We start from the raw sequence: 27,731 nt of genomic DNA on the forward strand, positions 1-27,731 counted from the left end.
ACTCACCAAGGAGAAAAGAGGGGAGGGAAAGGGATAAAGCGTCACTGCTTGGAGAGAGAGTCAGGCAGACACTGGGAGCCCATGGCAGACGGACGAATAGAGTGAGTACTACGAACTAAGAGAAACTATATGTTAACCGAGATAAATAAATAAACAAGAGCAGTAAATGTATATGAAAAAACTAAAAGGCACAGAGAGAGAATACTGGTGTACAAGGTAGACTAATGTAAGGAGCTGCAGACAAACAAAGAAAGTGTTGCAAAGTATCAAATAACATAAAGACTGTCTACATGAAAACAATAAGACATAACGCAGTTAGAAAACATATTAAGGTAACTGAGGATGGAATTTAAAATGCAGATGTAGGTATTACAAGACACGTCTGGTTTTATACATACCATAGCTGATGTCTAATGGGATGGGTGAGGGAGGGGGCAGTGTGGTACTATCAAAAGTTAGCAAGAGACTTAATGACTCCATTGTACGTAAAATGGAAAGTTATGTTAACAAACTTTATTAACTGATGTGAATAAGTATTTATGTTCTCTATCAGAATTGTTAAATACTCTAATTATTTCACATGCGTATTAGCCTGGTGCCAATCTCTGTTATTAAAACCCAGTGAATTCCTGACTTTCCCATTTCCACCGATAGATTGCCTTTAACTAAAGTTACTTAGCCTTTCTATCGTTCAATATGCATTTATAAATGTGTTTTTTTTTTTGTATGGGCTAAAGATACTATGTATCTGTACTAATTGAAATAGGAATCAGAATGATAAGTGGACTGTATCCACTAAACCGGGACTCTTGGAGAATATTATATACAAGGCAAATGTTTTGTCAGAACAGCTCAGCTTAAAGGACAGAAAAGGCATTTTCATTTATTTACTTTAAAAGTGTTTTCCCGAGAAGGATACAATTAGAATTTTCAAAGTGGGAGGAGCCAACAGTGGAAGGAGATCTGGAACATGATACAGCTTTAAATGCCACAAAAAAAGAGAGAGAGACTATCATGCAGCTCGTATGAGAACAGTGTCTTTATATTTATTTTCTTACAACTTCTTCTCTCCTGTACAGTAACACTTTATTTTACTGATAATCTCTATGAATTATATTACCCGTACCAGCATCAGTATGTGGAGAACTGATATTTAATAAAAAAATACAAATAGCATAAAACTATACAGAGCAGATTTGTCTCCAACGCGTTCTTGCAGGGAAAAAAAATAGTAAATGCTACACTATGGGTTATATTCACTGAACGAGTAAATATTGGAATTTTGGAAATCAAAGGGACACTTTAGTCTCAACTAAGTGGTCTGGGTGTAGTGGCCCTGTCCTTTTATTCCTATAATAGAAAACATTTCTTAAATCCACCTCTAGTGGCTGTCGTGTACCTGAATATCACATCTGGATCATAATCTATAGAAGGAGAATACAAACACGCGCATGCGCGAATACAGGAGGCGGGACACAACCTTCCAACCCCATATTGAGTCATTTCTCCCAGGCAACATAGGACAGCAGGGAGACTTGCACAATCATTATATGCTGCATGATAGCTCTGTGTGCACAGCTACTGTCTTCAACGGAAAATAAAACTGGGTCTTATATTAATTTTCCCCCGAAAAATGCACTAGGGATTTTTTGGGGGGATGTCTTATTTTGGGAAAAACGGTAGCAAGCATGTGCTAGAAAGCAGGTCTACGTTTGGGGTAATTCCCCCAAACATAGACCAGTTCACTAGGGCATAGAGTTCCACAATTCTATGTTCGAAGAAACAGTTCCGAACATAGATTAGCTTACTTGCGAATGGAATACCGCGAATCCATGTTCGGGGAACTTCCCTGAACATAGATTAGCTTCCTTGCGAATGGAATTCCATAAATCTATGTTTGCAGATACATTACCAAACATAGATTAGCTTACTTGAGAATGGAATCACACAAATCTATGTTTGGGGAAAATTCCCCAAACATAGATTAGCGAACTAGCGACTAGGGCTTATTTTCGGGGTAGGGCTTATTTTTTGAGCCTCCCCTAAAAATAAGCTAAGGCTAACCTAATGACCTCCAATAGTAACCCCAGATCTCTGATAGCCTATACCAGTGATGGCTAACCGTGACACCATAAATCGTTTCTGGACTACATTTCCTATGATGCTCAGCTAGCTTTTAGACACTAAAAGCTAGCTGAGCATCATGGGAAATGTAGTCCAGAAACGATTTATGGTGTCGAGATTAGCCATCAGTGGCCTATACACAAATAGGGTAGTATAGGTGCCCTATTTAAACTAAACAATCTAAGCTATCATTGCTCAGTTGTTCTCTGCTGTTAGTAAACACTCTGGATGTTAGTAAACACTCTGCCCTGCTTTTTGGATTTTCTGACCCTGGGCTTGTCTCTCCACTACTGAACCTTCCTGCCTGGATTTTGACCTTTGGACTGCTTTGACTATTTGGCTTTCCCCTATCTAGATTTGTCTGCCTTGGACTTTGCTATTTAGTTTTGCTCTATAAGTACTGCATTCTGGGTTTCATACAACAATCTGACAATCACAAAGAAAAAAACAGTCATATAATAGTGTGTAAGCAATGTGAGAAACAGAAACTGTGATGAAATCCATGCTAATCAAGCATATACGTGTATTCAGGTTAATTAAATAATAAAATAAGACTATTTAAAAGGGTAAAGCATTGAATACTAGGGCAAAATATAACTAAAAACATAATCCCTTAGTGGGGCGGAGCCTGACTGCCAAGCAGACTAGACGTGTGCAGAGAGTGCTTCCGCATCCTGCACTGAAAATCTGGGGATATCACCGGCTCATTCGCTGATCTGAGTGCATTCGAGCACTATTCGTACAGAGAGAGTTACAGTGAAACATACATACAATCTCACAAAGCAGAAGCTGAACCCATACACTATTCGGTTCAGCCAAACCATTTTTTTTCTGAAAATTAACTCATTTGACAGTTGGGCTAGCCTAAGCAGGGCTGCCATCAGAAATTTTGGGGCCCCTGACACAGCTCAAGTTCTGGGCCCCAAGTCAGCGCACAAGGCTTGCCCCCGAGTCGATCCAGTAGGATGAAGTGTGTGTGTGTGTACTGAATTTGGTGTGTGTATAGTGGATGTAGAATATGTAAAGTGGATGAGATGTGTGTGTCATGGATGCAGAGTGTATAGTTGATGCAGATTGTACATTTATTTAATGTATGTAGTATTTGTTTGTATTAGATGCAGAGTGTGTGCTTGTGTACTGTATATAGTGAATGCAAAGTGTGTGTGTTTGTGTAGTGGATGCAGTGTGTGTAGTGAATGCAGAGTGTGTGTATAGTAAATGCTGAAGGAAACTTTGTGTAGTGGATGTAGCGTGTACATAGTGGATGCAGAGTGTGTCTTTGTGTAGTGGATGTAGTGTGTGTTTGTGTAAGGATGTAGTGTGTGTTTAGTGAATGCAGAGTGTGTGTTTGTGTAAGGATGTAGTGTTTGTTTGGTGAATGCAGAGTGTATGTTTGTGTAAGGATGTAGTTTGTGTAAATATGTAGTGTGTGTATATTGATTGCAGAGTGTGTGTTTGTGTAGTGGATGTAGTGTGTAGTGAATGCAAAGTGTGTGTTTGTGAAGGGATCTAGTGTGGGTAGTGAATGCAGAGTGTGCATTTGTGTAAGGATGTAGTGTGTGTGTGTATAGTGATTGCAGAGTGTGTGTTTGTGTAGTGAATGTAGTGTGTGTAGTGAAGGCCGAGTCTGCATTTATGAAAGGATGTAGTGTGTGTTTAGTTAATGCGGAGCGTGTTAAATGTAGTGGGGGTGCGTACACTGGGGGGGGGGGGGGAGCATTTTTTTCCCCAATAATTGGTATACATTTTATTTTATTCCCCCCTCCCTGCACCTTACCTGTGGCCAGGGAGGGGGGAGGTCACATTCCCTGGTGGTCTGGTGGCATGCTGCGGGCCCCGACTACCTGTACACCGCAGGGGGGCCCAGCACAGTCTATCCTCACTTCCCAGCTGCTCTGCTCTAAGTCTCGCGAGCCGCACAGAGCGATGCCATGGTAACCCGTGGCAAGGCTCTGACGACCGCATCACTTGCAAGACTTAGAGAAGCTGGGAAGTGAGGATGGATTGTGCTGAGCCCACCTGCGGTGTACAGGTAGTCGGGGGCCCAAAGATGCACATATATATAGATAGAGATAGAGATAGATATATAGATATATCAATTGTCGCTATATATGTGTGCATGTGGGGCCCAGGAATCCCTGAGCAGTCCGGGGACCTCAGGACCGCCGGGCACATGACAACCATTATGGCTGTCATGCCCTGATGGCGGCCCCGTGCCTGAGTATTGTCCATGAAAAATATCTGGTAAAACGATTCCGGTGAACAATAATATAAATAATACCCTGTGCACAAGCCTATGTGTTTAGACATGTGCATTCGGATGAATTTCAGAGGGTGCTGACAGGTTCCCATTAAATCTGTCAGATTTTTTCAGTTGTCGATTTTTTTAAGGAGATTTTTCTGCCATTTTTTCGGCAAAAAAGTGGCAGAATTTTTACTGGCAGCTCGTTGGCAGGGAACTTTTCAGAACACTTTGATAATGATTCCCCACTATTTCCTATGATTAGGGTTAACAGATCCACTATGTTTTCAGGGATACATAATTTTGTCCTATTTATGAAAACGCATGAAAAGGGTTGCCCTGCAGCATGTATAATGCATATTTCATAGGATTATTCATTGCCTGATTACTAAATCATATTCACCTTCTTCTGAATTCTACATACTACACGGCAACCCTTTTCAAGTTCTGGCCATCAATATGTATATGTGGCATGTGTCCCTGAAAACATGGTGGATCTGCTAACCCCACCTATGAATCCCTTTATTGTGAAAGGGTTAATTCTTATAAAAGAGCAGACATGGTAACAATGGTTAACAAGACATGGAAATTTCTGCTCCCAGGTGTCAGTGACTCTTGGCTCACCCCTGATGATATGTTGAGTTTGCAATTGCGTGACCAGACAATACATAATAGTTCATATCAACGTTGTTAGATATATCAGATTGCAAACATTACTCATCAAAACTAGATTCAGATGCAGGAGATAAAAAGAGAAATCAGTCTATATGTTTCTTATGTTTCATCTCAAAATGAAGCTTTATCAAGAGAGGACTGGATTATATTTAGCACAGATGGTTACGTATTTGAATATCTTTATGTGGAAAGTTAATTAGTCACATATGTGTATACAGTGAATTTTGTCTGTGATTGTACATCAAAAAGTATAGTGAGAAGTTTGGAATGTCAAAGGGACTCTCCAGGATGGAGCAGGAGAACATGTTTGATCAATTAGAGAGAAAAGAATTCACAAAAATAAAAACAATAAAAAAAAAAAAAAAATGTAAATTAGAAAAAGATAATCACTTTTGCATTTCCTGTGTTTGCTGCAAAACAGCTGAATTGGCTGCATTCTGGAGTGCTCTCTGTCCATACTAAGAAGAATCTGACACTTGTCCTACCCTTCCCTTTCTTTTTAGCAAGAGGTTTGAGTAGATGGCATAACCCACTCACATATTCAGCAATTTTGTATACTAGTGAGTGGCGGAACTATGCAACTGGATCCTAGAGTTCTGCCTGTCAAAAGCGTTCGTTAATATATTGCCATTTTGGCAATATGTTAAATAACATTTGAAGTTTGCTTGGTAAGCGTTCCCTCGCAGTCCCAGCACTCATTTAATGAGTCAAAGCGCGGCTGCTTGGTTGCCATGGCACTGAATGAGCGCCAAGCAGTAGTAATGTGTACTTTGGCCTGCACGCCACAGAGATGCAGTCCACACACTTCTCCTCTGAACCACCAAGGATCTTGGCAGCAGAACTCCCAGGGGTTGGCACTACTCACTGAACTACAAGAGACAGACATCCCAACATGCAAAAACTAATTTCAGAGAGGTGGCTGCACTACCCCACCCACGCACGCCCCCATATGCCGTCCTCCCCCCGGGCCGGTACATGGGCCCCCACATACAATATATTACAACTATTTACACACATTAGTAACAAACAGACACATGCACACACCTTGACACACAGATACACACACTGATAAACACCGACCCACACACGCACTGGCATATACACAACTTCACACACAGATATGTGCACTGGTACATACACACACCGATACCCACGCTGCCACATACACACATTCAGAAACACATACTGGCACATACAGAGCCATCTTTAATATTGATTGGGCCCTTGGCAAGCATTTGATAGGGCCCCCTGACCCCCCACTCCACACCCCCTCTCCCTGACATGCAATCATGCTCTCCACTTCCCAACGCAGTAGCAGAACCATTTTCCCATGCTTGCAGAGTTGTATTTAGCACTGAGCTGTGTTTGTGTGTATGAATGGAAGCATGTTTGTGTATGGAGTATGTTTGTGTAAATGGAGGGGTGTGTTTGTATGTGTGTTGATGTTTGAATGTGTTGTAGTTTTTTTGTTTTTTTTAATGCTGGGGTGTGTTTATATATATTTTATCTTTAACACAAAGGTGTGTTTGTATGTATTGTTGACGTTTCAATGCAGGACTGTATTTGTATGTAGTGTTGAAGTTTGAATGCAGGGGTGTACTTGTGTGTAGTGTTGGCGCTTTGAATGATGAGATGTATGCACATGTACACATACACTGCCATACACACTGTGATACACATCCACTGAAATACATATATAAATACTGACAGTCACACTAACACACTTGCAGATACAGACTAACATATACAGACACACAGATACACAACCTGAAACACATACAGAGACATATATACAAACACTCAGACACACTGATGCATAACACAGATAAAAACACTGACTACATAGAGATGCACACACAGATATACACATGCAGGTACACACACTGACAACATATAGATATACACATGCAGGTACACACACTGACAACATACAGATACACACACTGACACACATACAGACACGCAGAGAAACAACCTGACACACATGCAGATACACACAGACCACATAGAGAAACATAGATATACTAAATACAGATACACAGATATACACACTGACATAGTGACACACACACCAACGCACACACACACACACACACACAGACAGACATACTGACACACACAGAGATGTACCAACACACAGAGACATACTGACACACACACATAGTGACACAGACACCCTGACCGACATAATGACAAACTCACAGACAGACATAGTGACACACACCGACAGACGCACAGACATACTGACACGCACAGAGATCTACTGACATGCACAGAGACATACTGACACAAACAGAGACACACAGACATAGTGACACACAGACACCCTGGCAGACATAATGACACACACATACAGACAGACATAATGACACACACAGACATACTAAGATACGCACAGACCCACTGACATACTGATAAACACAGACAAACATACTGCCACACTGACACACACACAGAGAAATGGTGACACACACACAGACACCCTGACAGACACAGACATACCAAGACACACACACACACATACTTACACACATGCAAAGTTTACATTTTTAAAGCCACCCTCCAGCCCTACCTTATGGGTTCAGGAGGGTGGCTTCCCTGGGTTCCAGTGGCAGGCTGAGTGTCAGGATCAGGACAGGGATCCAACACGCAGAGTACAAACAGGTACAGGATACGTATACCGGACCTTAGAATGGCCGGACTAACGTACGGAAAATATAGAGAATAGTCAAAGACAAGCCGAGGTCGAGGGAACGAGAAGACAGGTAAGCGAGGAACAAGCCGGGTCAAGGGTAACAGAGATAAACAGAGTAAGTCAAACAAGCCGGGTCAGAACCAAAGGGATAACAGAAATACAAGAGCACTGTGTGACTAGGCAGACTAGAACCATGACAGGGCAATGAGCAAATGGGAGAAGCAAGTTTAAATACCCTGGCTCGGAAGGGTAGACACGCCTCCGACGAGTCCTGATTAGTCTCTGAAGGATTGAGTGACAGGTCGTTCCGGGTTGGCGTCATGACGTCGGTTTCCGGACGTCATGCTAGAAAAGGAAGTGAGTCCCTCGCGGCCGGCGTTTACGTGACCGGATGGACCGCGAGGAACAGAGGAAACAGCCCGTCCGGACGGATGGACGTCTAAGTCTCTACCTCTCTCGGAGGTAGAGACTTCAGGTACCCTGACAGTACCCCCCCTCTCAGATACGCCCACCGGGCGGAAGGAACCGGGACGAGATGGGAAGCGGGAGTGAAACGCCCTGCGGAGACGAGGAGCATGAACATCCTCCTGAGGTACCCAACTCCTCTCCTCAGGACCATATCCCTTCCAATCGACCAGATATTGTACTCTCCCCCGGGAGATTCGAGAATCGATAATAGAGTTAACCTCATACTCCTCCTGACCCTCCACCTGAACAGAGCGAGGAGAGGATGATGTGGAGGAAAATCTGTTACAGACTAGTGGTTTCAACAATGAAACATGAAATGAGTTAGGGATGCGTAAGGCAGTTGGAAGAGCTAGACGATACGCAACTGGGTTAATGCGAGTCAGCACCCTGTAAGGTCCAATATAACGAGGAGCGAACTTCATGGAAGGCACTTTTAAACGGATGTTTCTTGTACTCAACCATACTCTATCACCTGGAACAAACACCGGAGCCGCCCTTCTGCGTTTATCAGCGTGTTTCTTAACCAGCATAGAATTGTGCAGAAGAATCTGTCGAGTCTGATCCCACAACTTCCTCAAATTGGCAACATGAACATCAACCGACGGCACCCCCTGGGAAGAAGCCGAAGGGAGAATAGATGGATGAAAGCCATAATTCATGAAGAAGGGGCTTGAACGAGTAGAATCACAAACGAGATTGTTGTGTGCAAACTCCGCCCAAGGAATCAAACCAACCCAATCGTCCTGGTGTTCGGAAACAAAACAACGTAAATATTGTTCAATCTTTTGGTTGGTGCGTTCAGCAGCTCCGTTAGACTGAGGATGATAGGCAGAAGAGAAATTCAATTTGATACCCAGTTGAGAGCAGAAGGACCTCCAAAAACGGGAAACAAATTGGGAACCTCTGTCAGATACAATTTGGGAGGGTATCCCATGTAATCGAAAAATCTCCCTTGCGAATATCTCCGCCAATTCGGGAGAAGACGGGAGTTTAGGCAGAGGAACGAAGTGAGCCATCTTGGTGAATCTGTCAACCACGGTGAGGATAACAGTCTGTTTTTTAGAGATAGGTAAATCGACAATAAAGTCCATAGCCAAACAGGACCATGGCTTCTCTGGAACCTCTAAGGGGTGCAGAAATCCACAGGGAAGGGTATGAGGTTGCTTGGTCTTAGTACAAACCTCACATGCACCGATGAAATCTTTAATATCCTTCCGTAAATCAGGCCACCAGAAGTCCTTAGAGATCAAAGCACATGTCTTGCGAATACCAGGATGTCCAGCCACCTTGCTGTTGTGGAAACATTGCAACAGTTCCAGTTGTAGAACAGGAGGAACGAAACGTCGACCTTCAGGAGTCTGTTTAGGAGCTAGATGTTGCAGTTTAATGATCTCGGCAAGTAACGGAGAGTGAATCCTGAGATTCGTGTTGGCGATAATATTGCATTTCGGAACTATAGAGGAAAGAACCGGTTCAGATATAGTAGAAGGTTCATATTGGCGAGACAAAGCATCGGCTTTGGAGTTCTTAGAACCAGGTCTATAGGTAAGCACATAATTGAAGTGGGTCAGGAATAAGGACCAACGAGCTTGTCTGGCGGACAGTCGCTTAGCTTCCCCAATATAAGACAAGTTCTTGTGATCCGTTAAAATAGTAACAGGATGTAAGGTCCCCTCCAATAAATGTCTCCACTCCTTTAAGGCCATAATGACCGCTAAAAGTTCCCTGTCGCCAATGTCATATCTACTTTCAGGGCCAGACAGTTTCTTAGAAAAAAAACCACAAGGAAGTAGTGGTTTATCCACCCCTAACCTTTGCGACAGAACAGCCCCTACGCCTGTCTCAGAGGCATCGACCTCGAGTAGGAACGGCAGAGTCGTATCAGGATGGACTAGAATGGGAGCAGAAGCAAAAAGATCCTTGAGAGTCTTGAAAGCAGCGAGAGCTTCATTAGACCAAGTCTTAGTGTCAGCCCCCTGTCTGGTCATATTGGTAATAGGTGCAATAATAGAAGAGTATCCCTTAATGAAGCGCCTATAACAGGGGTAGGCAACCTTTTAGCAGCACTGTGCCGATATAGGATTGTGATGTCCCGTAGCGTGCCGATCCTCAGGCCGTTGCTACCAGGCAAGCTAACCAAGCAATTGCTTGGGGCCCCGAGCTGGCCTGGGCCCCCAAGCAGGGCTGGCCATTTCTATAAGGCTGCAGCCGCCTGAGCGCTCTATAGAGAGCCTCAGGCGGCTGCAGCACTGCCTCTCTCGTCGTCTCCCCTTCCCTGTAGCGTGGCCGAGCTCCTCTTCCTCCTGTCAGTCCGGCTGGGTACCACGCGGTACAGGAGATTTAGTTTCCTGTTCCCGGCCGGACTGACAGGAAGTGCACCCTGAGCTCGGCCACGCTACAGGGAAGGGGAGGTGAGAAGAACATAGGGAGGGAGGGAGGGGGGGGAGTAAAAAGAACATAGGCGGGGGAGTAAGAAGGACACCTGGGAGGGGAGTAAAGAGGACACGGGGGAGGGGAGTAAGAAGGACACAGGGGGAGGGGAATAAAAAGGACACAGGGGGAGGGGAATAAGAAAGACACGGGGAGGGTGGGAGGGGAGTAAGAAGGACATAGGGAGGGGAGTAAGAAGAACATGGGGAGGGGGGAGAGTAGTAAGAAGAACATAGGGGGGAGTAGTAAGAAGAACATAGGGAGGGGGGAGGAGTAAGAAGAACATGGGGCAGAAAGAAGAACATAGGGAGGGGGGAAAGAGTAAGAAGAACACGGAGGGGGGAAGAGTAAGAAGAACACAGGGGGTTGAGGAGATGAGGAGAACACAGGGTGGGGGGAGGTGAGGAGAAGGGGAGATTAGGAGAACACAGGGAGGGGGAGGTGAGGAGAAGGGGAGATTAGGAGAACACAGGGAGGGGGATGGTGAGGAGAAGGGGAGATTAAGAGAACACAGGGAGGGGGTAAGGAGAAGGGGAGATGAGGAGAACACAGGGAGGGGGGTGAGGAAAAGGGGAGATGAGGAGAATACAGGGAGGGGGTGAGGAGAAGGGGAGATGAGGAGAACACAGGGAGGGGGTGAGGAGAAGGGGAGATGAGTTGAACACAGGGAGGGAGGTGAGGAGAAGGGGAAATGAGAAGAACACAGGGAGGGGGTGAGGAGAAGGGGAGATGAGTTGAACACAGGGAGGGAGGTGAGGAGAAGGGGAAATGAGAAGAACACAGGGAGGGGGATGGAGAAGGGGAGATGAGGAGAACACAGGGAGGGGGTGAGGAGAAGGGGAGATGAGGAGAACACAGGGAGGGGGGTGAGGAGAAGGGGAGATGAGGAGAACACGGAGGAGGGGGGGTGAGGAGAACACAGGGAGGGGGGTGAGGAGAAGGGAAGATGAGGAGAACACAGGGAATTTTCAATTGTTGAGAATGTTCAAGTTTTATGCACATTATATGCAACAGCAGTATTTGCACTGTAAACCGTTTTTATTTATATAAAGTGTGGGTGAACTTAAACTGTATGACTATGCTGTGGTTCTTGTAGGCTTTGCGTGCGGGGGGGGGGGGGGCACCATGTCCATTTTGCTTGGGGCCCCCAAATTCCTTCAAACGGCCCTGCCGATCCTATTTTTTTAAATTGAGGTGTGTGTGCTGCCGTATTCTGCTTGAGTTATTTATACTGTAATTGCTTTGTATCGTTGTATTTGTGCGTATATGAGCTATTATATTGTATATGTTCATGGTATCGTGTATGATACATATGAATGTGGGCTGTGTATGAGGGCTGCTTGTGGAATTGTGTGTAGATGGATATGTCACATTGTGTGTTAGGTAGTGAATGGGGGCTGTTTGGGGTTTTGCACGTGAGAGGCTGCATGTGGGATTGTGTGCATGTATGTAGATTGTTAGTGGTGTTGCGTTTGTGGGGATTGTGTGTATGTTTGTGTGTGGGCTGTTCGTATTATTTGTATGAGGGGAGGCTTATTCTGCAGGTCTGTGTATATCTAGCAGTGTGGGTGGCTTCCCTGGGTTCCAGTGGGGACCAGCCTGGGCAGGTACAGGTCAAGGACAGGAGCTGCAACATCAGCTGTGGGCTGCTCTACTACAGTGTGGATTCCCATTCACAAGTGCTGGGAGGAAGTGATCTGAGATCACTTCCTCTATGTGCTGCAATGCATAAATTGAGGATTGTCCTTCACTACCTCTTCGTATTAGCAGATATCTGAAGTTTCACTGAGACTCCTGATAGGCCAGACCCTGTTTGGCTCTAGCAGCCTTGAGTGCCGTGGAAAGACACCTCGAGTGCCGTGCATGGCACTAGTGCCGTAGGTTGCCTACCCCTGGCCTATAATAATTGGAGAAACCAATAAACCTCTGAATAGCCTTGAGTCCCTTAGGCAAAGGCCACTCTAAAATGGACTGGAGTTTGTCAGGGTCCATCTTAAAGCCTTCCCCAGAAATCACGTATCCAAGAAAGTCTATCTGAGACTGGTCAAAGCTACATTTCTCCAATTTACAGTATAAGCCATGTTGCAGGAGTTAGTGTAATACCTTTTTGACCTGTCTGTGGTGGGTCTCAACCTCTCTAGAGTGTATCAGTATGTCATCCAGGTATACAATAACACAATCATGTTGAAATTCCCTAAGAACCTCATTAATCAAATCCTGAAATACTGCAGGTGCGTTACAAAGACCAAAAGGCATGACCGTGTATTCATAATGCCCATAACGGGTATTGAACGCTGTCATCCACTCGTGTCCTTGCTGGATTCTCACCAAGTTATATGCCCCTCTGAGGTCCAACTTGGTGAAAATTTTAGAGCCTTTCAGACGATCAAACAGCTCGGTAATCAAGGGAATCGGATAGGCATTTCTGATGGTTAGCTTATTCAAACCTCGGTAATCAATGCAAGGTCTTAGTGAACCATCCTTCTTTTTAACAAAAAAAAAACCAGCCCCGGCAGGAGAAGAAGATCTCCTAATGAATCCCTTGTCTAGATTCTCCCGAATATACTCCTCTAGAACTGAATTCTCCTTAGTGGATAGGGGGTATACATTGCCCCTCGGAGGCATGGTACCAGGTAGTAAGTTAATTTTACAATCAAAGGTCCTGTGTGGAGGTAGAGTATCAGCATTCTTTTTGTCGAATACTGCTTTTAAGTCTAGGTACAGGGGCGGTATCTGTATCTCTGTAGACTGGGTAGAACTACCTGGTGTGTTAATTACACCCAATGGGGAAACCCTCCGTAAACAATTCTCCTGGCAACCCTGGCCCCATGAGAGTATCTCCCCTAACTCCCAATCAATAATAGGGTTATGTCTTTTTTTTTTTTTTTTTTTTTTTTTAATTCTTTATTTTTGCATGTGCATATAGGTTACAAACAAGCGTGCAGGGCCACGACAGCTACTGCAGGCATATTCATGGCATTTCAAAGAGTGGCATTATGATACAGCACATATTTTTTTGTTTAAACATGAAAACAGCGAGTTTTGCTACAAATTAGGCATGCATATGACAATCCGAGGTATTCCTGGGTTTAGTAATATATTTAGCGGGTGATCCTTCATTTATCAAGCTAGGACAACAGCATTACTATCATTAGTTGCTATAAAGCAATGTTAGGTTAGGATAACCTTGCTGGTGGATAATATGAGTAAAGAGCTTAACTAGGTCGTTTAAAACAGGTATGTAGAACAGGCTTATAGTACTAGTTTAGAAAACAGGCTCATATAGCAGGCTTGTAAAACAGGCTTAGAGGATTTATCAATGTAGTAGAGTTATGCATATATTATAGCGTGGTCAAACTAGTGTGTTTTAGCTCAAAGACATCGGGTAAGCTGCACTGCAGAGCAAGTGTTAAACTATTAAGAGCTACACTTAAGTAGATTTGGCCTCAAGTAGAGGTAGCAAACATGGTTAGGCAATACACGTTTTGTGGCAATTGTGTTAGACTTGCGTATGTTAGTCAGAGTGTCTAAGTGTTCGTCTGTTCTGTCGAGTAAGATTAAATGGGAGCAGGTAGTCTAAACACACGCCTAATGAGTGTAGGCATAACAACAATATGTGAGTAGCAGTTAGCAGGCCATACTGGGACATGACCTATGCGTATGGCACAGCATGGTATGATTAAGAGATTATAGGTATGGAAATGTTAAACGGAAAAGAAAAACAAGAAAAGGATAATTGAGGAGTTTGTTACGCCAGTCTCGGTTGTGTAGGTTGTTGTGGGGCTGGACAGCTTCCAGTACGGCAGAGGCATCTTGCAGGGCTTCTGCACCTTACCGAAGTGCGAGTGCCCTTTCAGCCTATGCCCTGCATAGGGAAGAGCTTTACGGGTGCTTTAAAGTCCTGCTGGGGCCGAGCAAGGGATGATGTTGTGAGTGTCGTTGGTGTTCTCGGCCACCTGACGCTATGAAGACCTGTGCTGGTGTTGCCAGTAGGTTGTGTCTCTGTCTGGGTCACTGGGGCTCTCCTGTGCCGTGGTTGTGTTCGGTGCTGTGGAGTAGACCCGCTTGCTGTTGCCTGCGTTGTCGTTCTCAGTTTTGTGCTGGGTCTGGTGGGAGCCCTCGGGCCCTTTCGAGCTGGCTTCCCTGTGTGGTTCGCTCGTGTCAGTTTTCGCGCGTGCGGGAGAGTCCTCCGTCTTCGGCGCCATCTTTGAGAGTTTGTCGGGTGGTTACTAGCGTGGCTGTAGCTTGTGCTCTCATTTTTTCTGCTGCCAGGAGAGTTTGCCGGTTCGTTGGCCTTCCGCTCTCTGCTCGCCAGTTTTGCCCAAAAGGCGTCGAATATGGCGTCCAGCTTAGCCAGGATGGGGTGCTTTGCCGTGTCGCAGTTGTGGCCACACGTGGCGTCCGCCTCTGGGAAGTCCCATGTTATAAGGGGCATCCCGCGAGACTCAGCTTTCCGTGCTTGCTGCAGTCCTGTTGCCTTGGGAGGTTGGACCGGGATCACCCCCGCCGGTCCTGAGGGGGGGGAGCGGGTAGGCAATGGCTCCGTACCCCCAGCCTTTGGGCAAGGAGAGCGGCCGTCTCTCCCCAGCTCCATCGGCCGTAGGCCGCAGCCTGTCTCCTGAGGTCCAGGATTGCGGGAAAAACTCGAGTCTGGTGTCGGTAAGATTACCAGGGTGCCCCCAGCTTGGGTAGCGTGCCCCGGTCTCATTGCAGGCTTGATATCAGTGAGTTTTCCCCCTAAAAGTAGCATGAGTTGCGGGAGCTCCTCCGCCATGCGACTATACAGCTTGCAGGTCAAGCCCCGCCCCCCGGGTTATGTCTTTTTAACCATGGGTAACCCAGGACTATGGGAACAGAAGTGGATGAAATAAGCATAAGCGATAAGTTTTCCTCGTGTAAGATACCAACAGTTAAGCTAACTGGGATGGTCTCACGAGAGATAACAGGCTCAAGTAAAGGTCTACCATCTATGGCCTCAACGGCCAAGGGTGTATCCCTTAACTGGGATGGGATAGTGTGTTTAGTAGCAAAGGCTTGATCGATAAAATTCTCAGCAGCACCGGAATCTATCAAAGCCATGGTCCTTAGTACTCCCCTTTCCCAAGTTAAAGAAACTGGTAGCAGAAGCCTGTGATCTTCATAATTATGCGTAGAGGACAAAATAGAAACACCCAAGGCCTGTCCTCTAGAGAAACTTAGGTGCGAGCGTTTCCCGAACGATTAGGACAATTCAGGCGTAGGTGACCTCTGACTCCACAATACATGCATAATCCCTCCCTTCTCCTGTACTGCCTCTCCTCCTCTGAGAGGCGAGTATTGCCTATCTGCATAGGTTCAGGACATAGTGAGGTAGTGGACTCAGGACTTTGAAATGCGGGAGTTAATTTAAATGAAGGTCTAAGGTTCCTCTCTCGAGTGTTCTGTCTCTCTCTTAAACGCTCATCAATACGAGAAATGAATGAAATTAAATCCTCCAAATTTTCAGGAAGCTCTCTAGTAGCAACCTCGTCGAGGATTACATCTGATAGCCCATTCAAAAATACATCTATATATGCCTGCTCGTTCCACTTAACTTCTGCCGCCAAAGACCTGAACTCTAGTGCATAATCCACAAGAGTTCGGTTCTCTTGTCTCAGGCGCAACAGTAATCTAGCTGCATTGACCTTTCTACCAGGAGGGTCAAAAGTTCTTCTAAAGGCAGCTACAAAGGCATTATAATTATATACCAAAGGGTTATCATTCTCCCATAATGGGTTGGCCCATCTCAGAGCTTTCTCAATGAGTAAGGTGATAATAAATCCAACCTTCGCCCTATCTGTAGGATAGGAGCGAGGTTGTAATTCAAAGTGGATACTGATCTGGTTAAGGAAACCACGACACTTCTCAGGTGAGCCACCATAACGTACTGGTGGTGTAATACGGGGAGAGGCACCTACAGTGGCTACCTCTAGGCCTGAGCTCACAGGAGAAATAGAAGTAGTACGCGTCTCCTCTGGCGGGTTATTAGCACGAGACAATAACGCCTGTAGTGCTAGCGCCATCTGATCCATTCTGTGCTCCATGGCTTCGAACCTAGGATCAGAAGGACCAAGCTGACTGTTTGTACTTGCAGGATCCATTGGCCCTGTCGTAATGTCAGGATCGGGACAGGGATCCAACACGCAGAGTACAAACAGGTACAGGATACGTATACCGGACCTTAGAATGGCCGGACTAACGTACGGAGAATATAGAGAATAGTCAAAGACAAGCCGAGGTCGAGGGAACGAGAAGACAGGTAAGCGAGGAACAAGCCGGGTCAAGGGTAACAGAGATAAACAGAGTAAGTCAAACAAGCCGGGTCAGAACCAAAGGGATAACAGAAATACAAGAGCACTGTGTGACTAGGCAGACTAGAACCACGACAGGGCAATGAGCAAATGGGAGAAGCAAGTTTAAATACCCTGGCTCGGAAGGGTAGACACGCCTCCGACGAGTCCTGATTAGTCTCTGAAGGATTGAGTGACAGGTCGTTCCGGGTTGGCGTCATGACGTCGGTTTCCGGACGTCATGCTAGAAAAGGAAGTGAGTCCCTCGCGGCCGGCGTTTACGTGACCGGATGGACCGCGAGGAACAGAGGAAACAGCCCGTCCGGACGGATGGACGTCTAAGTCTCTACCTCTCTCGGAGGTAGAGACTTCAGGTACCCTGACACTGAGGTAGTTGGGAGTGTGAGGCTCTGACAGCCCTCTCCTGATGCCCCCTCCTCCTTCCTCCCGCGCGGCTTTACTCTATCTGGGAGGAAGTGACTCACAGTCACTTCCTCCCAGCCTGCTGCCGTAAAACAAGGGGGCTTTTAGGGGGCCACAGCGCCCGACCGGGCCCTCTTAAAGTGCAGCACCGGCGGGCCCTAGGGGCAAATAACATTTTTTGGGGCGGACAGTGGGGCCCACGAGGTAGCTGCTTTGGGCCCCCAGGAGTAACTGGGCAGCTGTCCCGTTTGCCCTGCTTTAAAGACGGCCCTGGGCACATACACACACACACACTCAGATACACACGCTGGCACATACACCCACTGAAAAAACCCAGATGTCTACACTGGCACACACAGATACATACTGGCACATACACGCACTGGTGCATACACACAGATTCCCACACAACTGGCACACAAATGCCCACACACACTGGCACACAAATGGCCACACTGGCACATACACACAGATACACACTAGTACATACACACAGATACCCACACTGACACATAGATACACACATTGGCACATACACACTCTGACATCCACACACAATCTGACATACATTGCAGACCCCTCGAGGCACTCAGCACAGGCAGAGCATCGGACGCCTGCCTGATGGCTTCCGATGCTCTGCCTCACTGCCAGGCACCACGTGGAGCAACTCGGAAGTGATCGCTCTGGCGGGAGAGATCGCCCGGCAGTGAGGGGTGGTATTGCAGGATGCCTCGACATCGAGGCATCGCTGCAATACCCTTAGAGCGGCTGGAAGCGATCATGATCGCTTCCAGCGTTCAAATGTGCTGCGGACGTATCGTGTACGTCCGAGGTCGTTAACTACCAGTTTTTGTTGGGCTTACCTAATATGTCCGCGGTCACTGAGGGGTTAAAGGAAATCCTTTCTAGTGTTTACCATTATTAAGAATAAGCATGTGTTTTTTTGTTGTTGTTGTTTTATGAAAGTTCACAAAGACAACTTGATGACCTTTTGTCGTTTGTTACTGTATTCCCACATACACGGCCAAAAAAATAATCTCCAAAAACTTCCATTACTTTTCAACTTTTTACTGTTTCATGCTGTTGTTGTTCCCCCTGGAGGCCAAATTGTTGTCGTTCAAAAGGACATTCATAAATGGAACTAAAATTGTTCCAAAGTAGTTATCAAGATAATATTTGGCATCAAGAACTGTAAACAGCATTTGCAAAAGCTGTCGAAAGCAATTAAAGCTTTAATTCCTTAGAAATTGAAATATTCTTCAAGTAACATCTGGATGAATAGCAAAAAATCCATAGTCTCTCGGTGAAGGGGGGAGGGCAGATGAAGCATGTTCTTTAAAAAAAGTTTTAAAAGAAAAGCAATGCAAAACTTGCAGAAGAACCAAAAGCAAGTGTGTGTGCTAATATCAATGATTATTTTAAAGACAGTACAACTTTATTAAAATGGCAATGGTGTTTATTCAATAAACAGAGAACTGTGGTAAATTGAAAATCGACAATGTGAAATTTAAGCAAAAATTCTGATCCATCTATCAATCAATCAATCAGATAATCAATACATTGTTTAACACAGATCTGCACACCAGTCCAGCCATGTTTTTCCACAGAAATCACAAATTTGCAGTGATGTTACTACTGCAAGGGATTCTGGGTGGGCATATGCAAATTATTTTAATAAGGAATCACATTTTTGCCTCATACTATTTTAAACATGGATTCCTTGGAGTCTGTGTTAGTTGTACACAACAGTTTTGAAACAACTTAGGAAAAGATACAAAGTCTGTGAACCACTCATGGACAGCTGTTTCATTGTTAATGCAAATCATCAGCATGAGGTTGGTTACTGGCTTGCTATTGAGGCTTGGCAGTACTTGTGAAGCAAAAACCAAGAAAGTTATGGTAAGGAAAAATTGTGATTGAAAACCCCTTCCACATGACGTCAGTGGATAGTCAATACAATGATGAACAAAGATCTGCACACCGGTCAAGCCATAAGACTTGCTTTTCCCACAGAAATCTACATATATATATATATATATATATATATATATATATATATATATATATATATAAATTTTAGCCTGAATTTTGCAATTCTATTTCAATCCACTATGAGGCAGTGTTTCATAATGACTGAACAGTGACGACAAAAGTCAGTAATGATCACCTCTATCCTGTCACATGGAGATAGACAAATGGTTCCTTCTACATTCTCACTAGCAAACTAATTAGCCCTCCATACCTCTAGTACAGGGGTCCTCAAACTCCGGCCCCTCAGATGTTGCTGAATTAAAACTCCCATGATTCTTTGAATTACATAGCCATAGAATCATGGGAGTTGTAGTTCAGCAACATCTGGGGGGCCGGAGTTTGAGGTCCCCTGCTCTAGTATAACAGAAGTATAACAAGAAGCGACCCAGCAGCCCTCTTGCATGTGAATATCTTATGTCTATCAGTCTTTCAATACTAACCATTCTCACTCAGCTTAGATATGCCTGTTTTCTTACTTATCATTCCTAAAAATTGTGCTGAATTTTCTAATGCCATGCTTGTGTTAAAACATATATGTTGTGGTTCAGCTTGGATATGTTGTCATGGCATTGTAGGCATTATTGTATTTTCCTGTACAGATAAAATAAAGAATTAAAAATAAAAGTCGGAAATGAGAGTAAAAACAAGAGAATCCAGAAGCAGAAATGCCTTAAAGCAGCACTGTCATGCCGAACTTACCTTTCTTTAATTGATTCCTCTTCTCTCCCGCTCTCAGGATCTGTTCTTCATGTCTTCCTGTCTGCTCTAGTTTTCTTTAAAACATAAGACAAAGTAGGGACTACTTGTCTTATGGAGGTTTCCTACACCTGACTATCTCTGACCAGCGTAGGAGCAAAGTGTGCTTAATTTCCGATGGTCAAAGAGAAATTTTCCCATAATTCCCACCTTTCCTCAGTGTTCCCGCGATGCATCCTTTCACTTTTCCTGAACGTCCTGTCATTTAGACAGAACGCCGGCGAAACTGCCAAATGGTGTCCTAACAAAATGAGAACAGTTTCTCTATTCGTGTTAGAACGGAATTTGGCACTTTGTTTGGATCGGAATTTCATTCAAATTAATTAAACGCCGATCCTATTCGTGCCGAGGCTGCATCTTGCAGCCGCTTAGTAGATAAGTCCCTCATTCCCACGGTATCAGGGAGCTATCTACCAAAAGGCTAAACGACCTAAATTGGTCTTTCAGTCACATTTACTAATACTAAGTAAAGATTACTTAGTATTAGTAAATTATGCCCCTACTCTCTATACCGCGAGTAGGGGCGTGTCTATTAAACTGAAGAAAAAGAAAAACCCCTTGTGTCTCCTCTCCTGAGCACCCACCAGTGCCGTGCGAGTGGGGACTATTAAACTAAAGGGGGGGACCTAGAGCCCCCCAGGCCCCCTCCCCTGAGCGGCGGGTGGGGGCCATAAAATCAATGAGGGGGGGACCTATTGTCCCCACCCCTGAGCGCCAGGTGGGGTCCCTAAATGAGAATGGGGGGAACTTATGGGGGGAACCTTATAAAGCCTTCCCACGCCCTGCAATTTGACTCAGAACACTGATTGGTTGACTTAGAATTCAACCAATCAGATTGCTAGTCATTTTACCTTCAGTTTAATAGTCCCCACTCGCACGGCACGGGTGGGGGCTCAGGAGAGGGGACACAAGGGGGATTTTTTTTCTTCAGTTTAATAGACACGCCCCTACTCGTGGTATAGAGAGTAGGGGCATAATTTACTAATACTAAGTAATCTTTGCTTAGTATTAGTAAATGTGACTGAAAGACCAATTTAGGTCTTTTAGCATTTTGGTAGATAGCTCCCTGATACCGTGGGAATGAGGGACTTATCTATAACACTATAGTCATCAGAACAACTACAGCTTAATGTGGTTTTGGTGTATAGTGTGTTAGTGCAGGCTTTTTAATGTAAAACACTACTTTTTCAGAGAAAAGGCATGGTTTACATTGCTGCCTAATAACAGAGTGGCAGTCACTCAGACGATACTTCCTGTGTCACTACTGCACAGTGTGCAGCACTGACAATCGGTATCTACGAGGCCAAGACCCAATGCATCTCAATGAGGCGATGCTGATTGGCGCATTCATGACACTATGGTGTTCCTTTAATAGTCTTGTAAGCCCATTGCCCCATTCTCCTGCAAAGAGCATCAAACATGTTATCAGTGATTGTTACACTTGATGTTAGACACAGCTCTAATGCATACCCCATAGTGCTAACCTATGGCACTGACCTGTCAATTCTTCAGGTGGACCTGCCCCCTTCCTGCGTAAGTTCCCCCCTTTAGGTAGTGCCAGTGGGGCAATTCGCCTCACTAGTCCGTCCCCTTCTACACCTGCTCTCCGACGACCAGCTTGCAGGGTCAAAGATGGATATGTACGGTAAAAAATGTATAGATTATCTCTCTACATTTTCCGATTGCTGCACAAAGCTTCTTCAATAACATAATTTTATCTCTTTCTCCCCACCCTGCTGCAAAGAACCTGCCCCACCTTGATCCTAAACCTTGCTGGCATTGCTTTCCCTTAGCCTGAAATCAAGTAGGAGAGACGCACGCCCAGAGGAGAGTTTCCCTGTGCCGATTAGTACAGTAAGGGGAAAATGTTTGCTGCACCATTTACATCTCATTCATCTTTCTCTACAACCATTTCATGTCTTATGCAATCCCTACCAATTTCCTTTACAGGAATGATCTGTAGTTACTAAAATGTTATATTATAAAATGCCTTTTCCAAAACTATCAGCCGTTCTCCCAACTTCCAGCGCGTGATCCTAGCCTCCAGTGTAATTTGTCTAATTGTTCGCTGGATTAACAATTACATGTGCTATTTTACATATAAAAGGTCATAGAATTTATATAAATAATGTATAATTAGAAGAAAAAAATTGCATGCCTAGCAATCTGTTTCAGTCTATAGAGCTGTTCCCTTATCTATTTTGACAATAGAAATATAATGGCGGTAAATAGATTGCAGACAGTTATTGAAGGCTGTTGGAGTGTGTTTTTGTGTGGGGTTTGTGTGCACTTTCTTTCCACTGGAAAATGTTCAGGAGAGATCCCCTCGTTTTACATGGGGCTTTGCTAGTGACTTGCCAGTAATGGCTGCCTAGTCGCTAGTTTTCTATTACAGTAAACAGCCACTGGTTGCTCACTGTTTAGCAGATATGACCCCAACCATGGAATAGAAAGGGGGAGGGAGAGCATAAAGGGGGTTTATAAACTCCCCTATTTTACTTTGGCAGCTGGCAATTGGTTAGAGGAGAAAGTTAGAGTTGGGAAAGTGTGTCAAATGGTTCCAGACAAGTAGTTCCAGAAGGTAGTAGAAATATGGCATGGTAGTTGGGATTGGTAACCCTTGGACCTCAGAGGATTCTTTAACTATTTGCCTGCTGGTTGCTAGTGCTGCCTGTAGACAAATAGCTTAGATTTTTAAAATCTGGGCCTAATTTTAAAGATTTCAGCATTCCAGCAGCATTTGGTCCATCTGAAATCTGGATGTATTTCAGGCTCGTTCAGAGCGTGATTAGCTAATTGAAGACATTGTTAGATAGTGTGAACAACTGTTTTTTTACATTCGTTAGTTTTTAAAAGTGGGGTGATAATTACACTTGTAGTAGCAACATATGTCATGAGTAAAAATAACATTATACATGCATCAAAAGTCAGGAGAAGCTGCTAATTGTTTTGTTTTGTTTAATTAAAAGAAAAATAAATTTCAGTAGAGCGCTCATATAGCATAATAATGAAAGAAAGATCGGCAAACTGACAGCATGGTTGAAAAGGATAATTAGGTGTAGCATCATGTGGGGTCCATATGAACAAGCTGGGTAAAGGCCAACAAGTAGAACGGTAAGTTATAAGTTAATAAGTATAAGCCAGAGTAGTGGTATCCAAGATGGGTAAGACATTAGTAGATTGTGAGAAAGTAATATGCCTAGAGACAAAACACCTAGTCTGGTAATACAGGAACTTCTTTGCTCTCCACGCCCAGACACCGCAGGATCCAAACAAGGTGAGAACCCTTTGGACCGGGTCAAGTCAGACATATATCGGCACAAGCATTGACAATGCCTGTCCATGGCATTAACAGGCGGTTTCCCGCATCACTGAATGGCAATTTAATCGAGATTGTAGATGTAAAGAGCGGGAGGTCAGGCCATCTTGAGCATCAGGCCCCGCTCCCTCTAGTGTGGACAATTTTTGCAGTTTGAATTGCTCCATACGCAGCGAATTTGGTTTTGCCCTATTCGGTATGGGGCCATTCAAACGTTAGGGACACTATAGTCACCAGAACAACTACAGCTTATTGAATTTGTTTTGGTGAGTAGAATCATTACCTTCAGGCTTTTTGCTGTAAACACTGTCTTTTCAGAGAAAATGCAGTGTTTACATTACAGCCTAGTGATAACTTCTCTGGCCACTCCTCAGATAGCTGTTAGAGATCCTTACTGGTTCATAGCTGCCTAAAATGCATCCAGACTCCCTCTGCATGCAGACACTGAACTTTCCTCATAGAGATTCATTGATTCAATTCATCTCTATTAGGAGATGCTGATTGACCAGGACTGTGTTTGAATTATGCTGGCTTTGCCCCTGATCTGCCTCCTTGTCAGTCTCAGCCAATCCTATGGGGAAGCATTGTGATTGAATCAGGCTACCACTTCTAATGATGTCAGCAGACTGCTTGTTTTTCCTAGGCAAACAGCATGCAGATCTACAGCTTCAGGCTTGAATACAGTAAGATTTTGCTATATTTATGGAGGCATGAGGGACCCAGGGGGGCTAGATGGTGGTGTTAACACTATAGGGTCAGGAGTACATGTTTGGGTTCCTGACCCTATAGTGATCCTTTAATGGATAACCGTGTAGGAAAATATCAATACTATTATACATACATACTGAGGAGTTGATTAGTCACCGTTTCCTATTCTGGACTATTTACCTGTATCAGTCTATTTGTGTATATTGTTAATTTATATCTCCAAGTGTGTGATATATGTGCTTTAGAAGGTGAGTGTAACAACCCTTTCATTGGAGTTATTTATAGTACAGCTTCGATTGTTCACTATCACCGACCAGCAAATTTGAATCCACGGTAAATATATTCACTGGCAGCAGTAATTATGAGTAGAAGCACCGTAAAAATTTAATTTTACATCTTCTTTGTAGGTACATTTATTTTTTTTAAATTTATTTCTCCCATACTTAAATTTGTGTTTTGTCCCCAGGACTATGCTGTTCTTCCGTTTTCTTGCCCTTTTCATTCTTGTATCCTTCTCCTGTGAAATTGAGGATAACCAGATAGCTCAATCTTGCTGTGGGGCCCCAGGGATCCCTGGGGTTCCTGGTACACATGGGAGTGTGGGGACTGCCGGCAGAGATGGAAGAGATGGGAGAGATGGTGCTTCAGGTACAAGTGGTTCAAAGGGAGAACGTGGGGAACCAGGTAAAGATAATGGAATTGTAGCTATCGCGTTGACTTCTGTGCAAAATAATGCCATGTATCAAGATAAATGTTACATTGTATGCAGGAGCCGTCACTCAATCCTTGGGAAATATTAGTGTCTAATTATCTTAGTCTCTTCTTATCCCACTCCTCAATATATGTGTCATGGAGCGGGCTCACCAGTAAAAATAAGGAGGGAAAAAAAGAGGAAGGGGGGGACACCAAATCGGTAATAGGGTCGTCTAGTTATAATCCGGTATAGTTAAAAAAAAAAAAAAAAAAAGTAAAGTGTATGCTCACATTTTAAAAACCAAATACCAGCATGTCAGTAATTTAAACTAGTAAACAAAGCCCTGTATGTATGCAGCATTTTTTACGGATACCAATTACAGAGTATGGCTGCTCTGCTCGGTCTCCCAACAAACACAAAGCACAGTTGCAAGACTGCCTGAGCCTGTAAGAGACTGCATCCAGCCACGAAGGACACAATATAGCTGTACTAGTTTTAACTAGTGATATGCCGGCTTTTTTTTTTTAACCCCTTAAGGACCAAACTTCTGGAATAAAAGGGAATCATGACATGATTTTTCAAAAAAAATATGAAAGCAGCAGGTCATATGCACTGTGAGTAGGCTGGAAAGGGAAAACAGTGAATACCTGTAAAGGATTGCAAGTAGCTTAGTGAAAACTCCCAGAAGGCCCCCCCAATAGGCTACAAATGGATGGATACTCTACAGGAGTATATAGAAACCGAATGACTGCTTGATAAGTGAGATCAACAGAAGTACTGTCAAGACACCATGCTAAAAATAGGTAGGTATTCCCTGGGCCAGCTCTGTCAGCTGATTTTACTCTAGGGGTTGAACACAGTCCCACCACGGTTGCACCGGTAGTAGGCCCACTTGCCCCTCGAGTAGTGGTGTGTGATAGCTGTATGGTCAGCAGCAGTCCCAAGTCCCATCTTGATTTGTGGTGCAATCTCACTGTATGTGCCATGGGTCTCTGTCGATGCGCCACTCGGTCCCAAGCATGAAAGGGGTCACTCTCTTTCTGCACTTCGTCCCTCTGTAGACTCTCAACTCGAGTCAGATCACTCGGCACATCAGCTCCCATGCGCACCTTCAGCTGTGCCCAGAAGGACTCAAAAAGCCAGTTGAGGTGTTGCAGGATGTCGTAAGTACCTCCTCTAGCATCGTGGGACCACTCAGCCTACGCCATATTGTGTGTGCCTAGATGCCTGTCGCTCGTTCAGCGGTTGATCCCTGCGTCCTCAGCAGAGCAAAAAAGCCTCAGGAGAGCAGACTGGGATCACCCCCTCTGGGCCAGAAGGGGGGGGGTGGGGGGGGAAACGGGGCATCCACTTGTAGCTCAGGTCCGGGGCAGAAATCTGCCACTTCTCCGCTCTCCCAGATGTACTAAGCCTCCAAATCAGCTCACAGCACTTCGTCAGCGTGGACACTCGAAGACATCAAAACACGTGTAGGTATCACCCCAATCGGTCCAGTAGCACCTTATAGGCAGCTAAGATCATCGATCAAAGTGTAATCTGTAGTAATTTCGATTAATAGTATCCTTAATGCCGGAGCTCAGACAGGATGCAACGGTCTGGCTTGACAGTCATGCCCTGCCCCATTGTTTTTTTTTTGTTTTTGTTTTCATGCCCTAAAACAACTTTAATGCATCTTTGGCCTGAAGAGCATGCTGTACTTTTTGCCCCTTTGAAACACACCCCTTATTCTTACATACATTCTCAACTAAGCCAATAACAGCATTAGTCAGTGAGTGGAGCTGCAGTCACATCTCTCTCTGCACAGATCTACTAAACAGGGATTTTATAGTCCAGTGCAGGGTTTACACCAGGCAATAAAAAGTTGTTTTGTAAACATGGAAGACAGCTGTAGTTTTTACAGGAATTCAAATGGAGGGATGCAAAAAGAAAAAAAATAGTTTTCTGTAAATCTTATTCAAAGTTCTCTTGTTTTCAAGACATATGTAATTTAAAAAGTGTTTACGGGAGCTTAATTTGACAATGTCAACATATGGTATTTTTCATATTGCATTCAATCCCCATCACATTTCTACAAATGAAATGAAAAAAAACTAATTTAGGTCTAACCTAATGCTTTCTTTCCCTAACCCATTGCAGGAATGGCAGGAGCTAGAGGATTTCCAGGTTCTCAAGGACTTCCTGGTTTGCAAGGTGACAGAGGTGAGCAAGGAGAGTGTGCCGTTTCCCCTCGCTCTGCTTTCAGTGCTAAACTATCTGAATCTCGTAGTCCCCCTATTCCTGGACAACCCGTTCCATTTGTGAAGGTCTTAGCAAATGAACAAGGACATTACAACCCAGAGACTGGTCGATTTCGCTGTGTTGTGCCTGGACTTTATTACTTCTCCCTTCATGGCACAGTCTACCGTGGAGCACTCCACGTGCAGCTGATGAAGAACGGACATGCACAGGCCTCATTTTTTCAGCCAGGAGATGGAACTAGACCAGGTGGTCTGTGTGGAGGGGCTGCATTACATCTGGAGCCGGAGGATGAAGTCTGGGTCCAGCTAGGAGAGTATCCAGGGCTATATGCAAGTGACGGGACTGATAGTATCTTTACTGGATTCCTAATTTACTCTGACTGGGACCCACATCCTATTTTTAAACCTATAACCCCTCCTGATCCATAAACAATTTGATATGTACAATTACAAAGTCAAAAACCTCCATCCAGACATATCATGTCAGGTACATATATTAGCACTCAATCACATAACACAACTCCCCCCAAATTGAAGGTCACCTGTCAAAACACTGCTGTTAAATATAATGTACCTCACTGCACTGTGTTAAATACATGCAACAGCCTGAATCAAAGCAGC

At 44.5% G+C, this 27,731-nt stretch overlaps 1 protein-coding gene across 1 annotated transcript; it reads left to right on the forward strand.

The window, feature by feature from the left end:
* Nucleotides 1-27,632, forward strand: C1QTNF5 (C1q and TNF related 5). The gene is made up of 3 exons (XM_063436115.1): nt 1-101; nt 24,646-24,863; nt 27,010-27,632. The coding sequence occupies exons 1-3, from the start codon at nt 82-84 to the stop codon at nt 27,537-27,539; spliced, it is 768 nt and encodes a 255-aa protein (XP_063292185.1). The 5' UTR covers nt 1-81; the 3' UTR covers nt 27,540-27,632.
* The last annotated feature ends 99 nt before the right edge of the window (nt 27,633-27,731 follow it).

Source organism: Pelobates fuscus, chromosome 11, assembly GCF_036172605.1.
Source record: "Pelobates fuscus isolate aPelFus1 chromosome 11, aPelFus1.pri, whole genome shotgun sequence".
NCBI classification, from domain to species: Eukaryota; Metazoa; Chordata; class Amphibia; order Anura; family Pelobatidae; genus Pelobates; species Pelobates fuscus.

Excerpts from the sequence above, each read along its gene's own strand:
- C1QTNF5 (XM_063436115.1), top strand. The coding sequence starts at position 82 with ATGGCAGACGGACGAATAGA. Across the intron at positions 102-24,645 it reads ATGGCAGACGGACGAATAGA|GACTATGCTGTTCTTCCGTT; the intron begins GTGAGTACTACG and ends TTTTGTCCCCAG. Across the intron at positions 24,864-27,009 it reads GGGAGAACGTGGGGAACCAG|GAATGGCAGGAGCTAGAGGA; the intron begins GTAAAGATAATG and ends AACCCATTGCAG.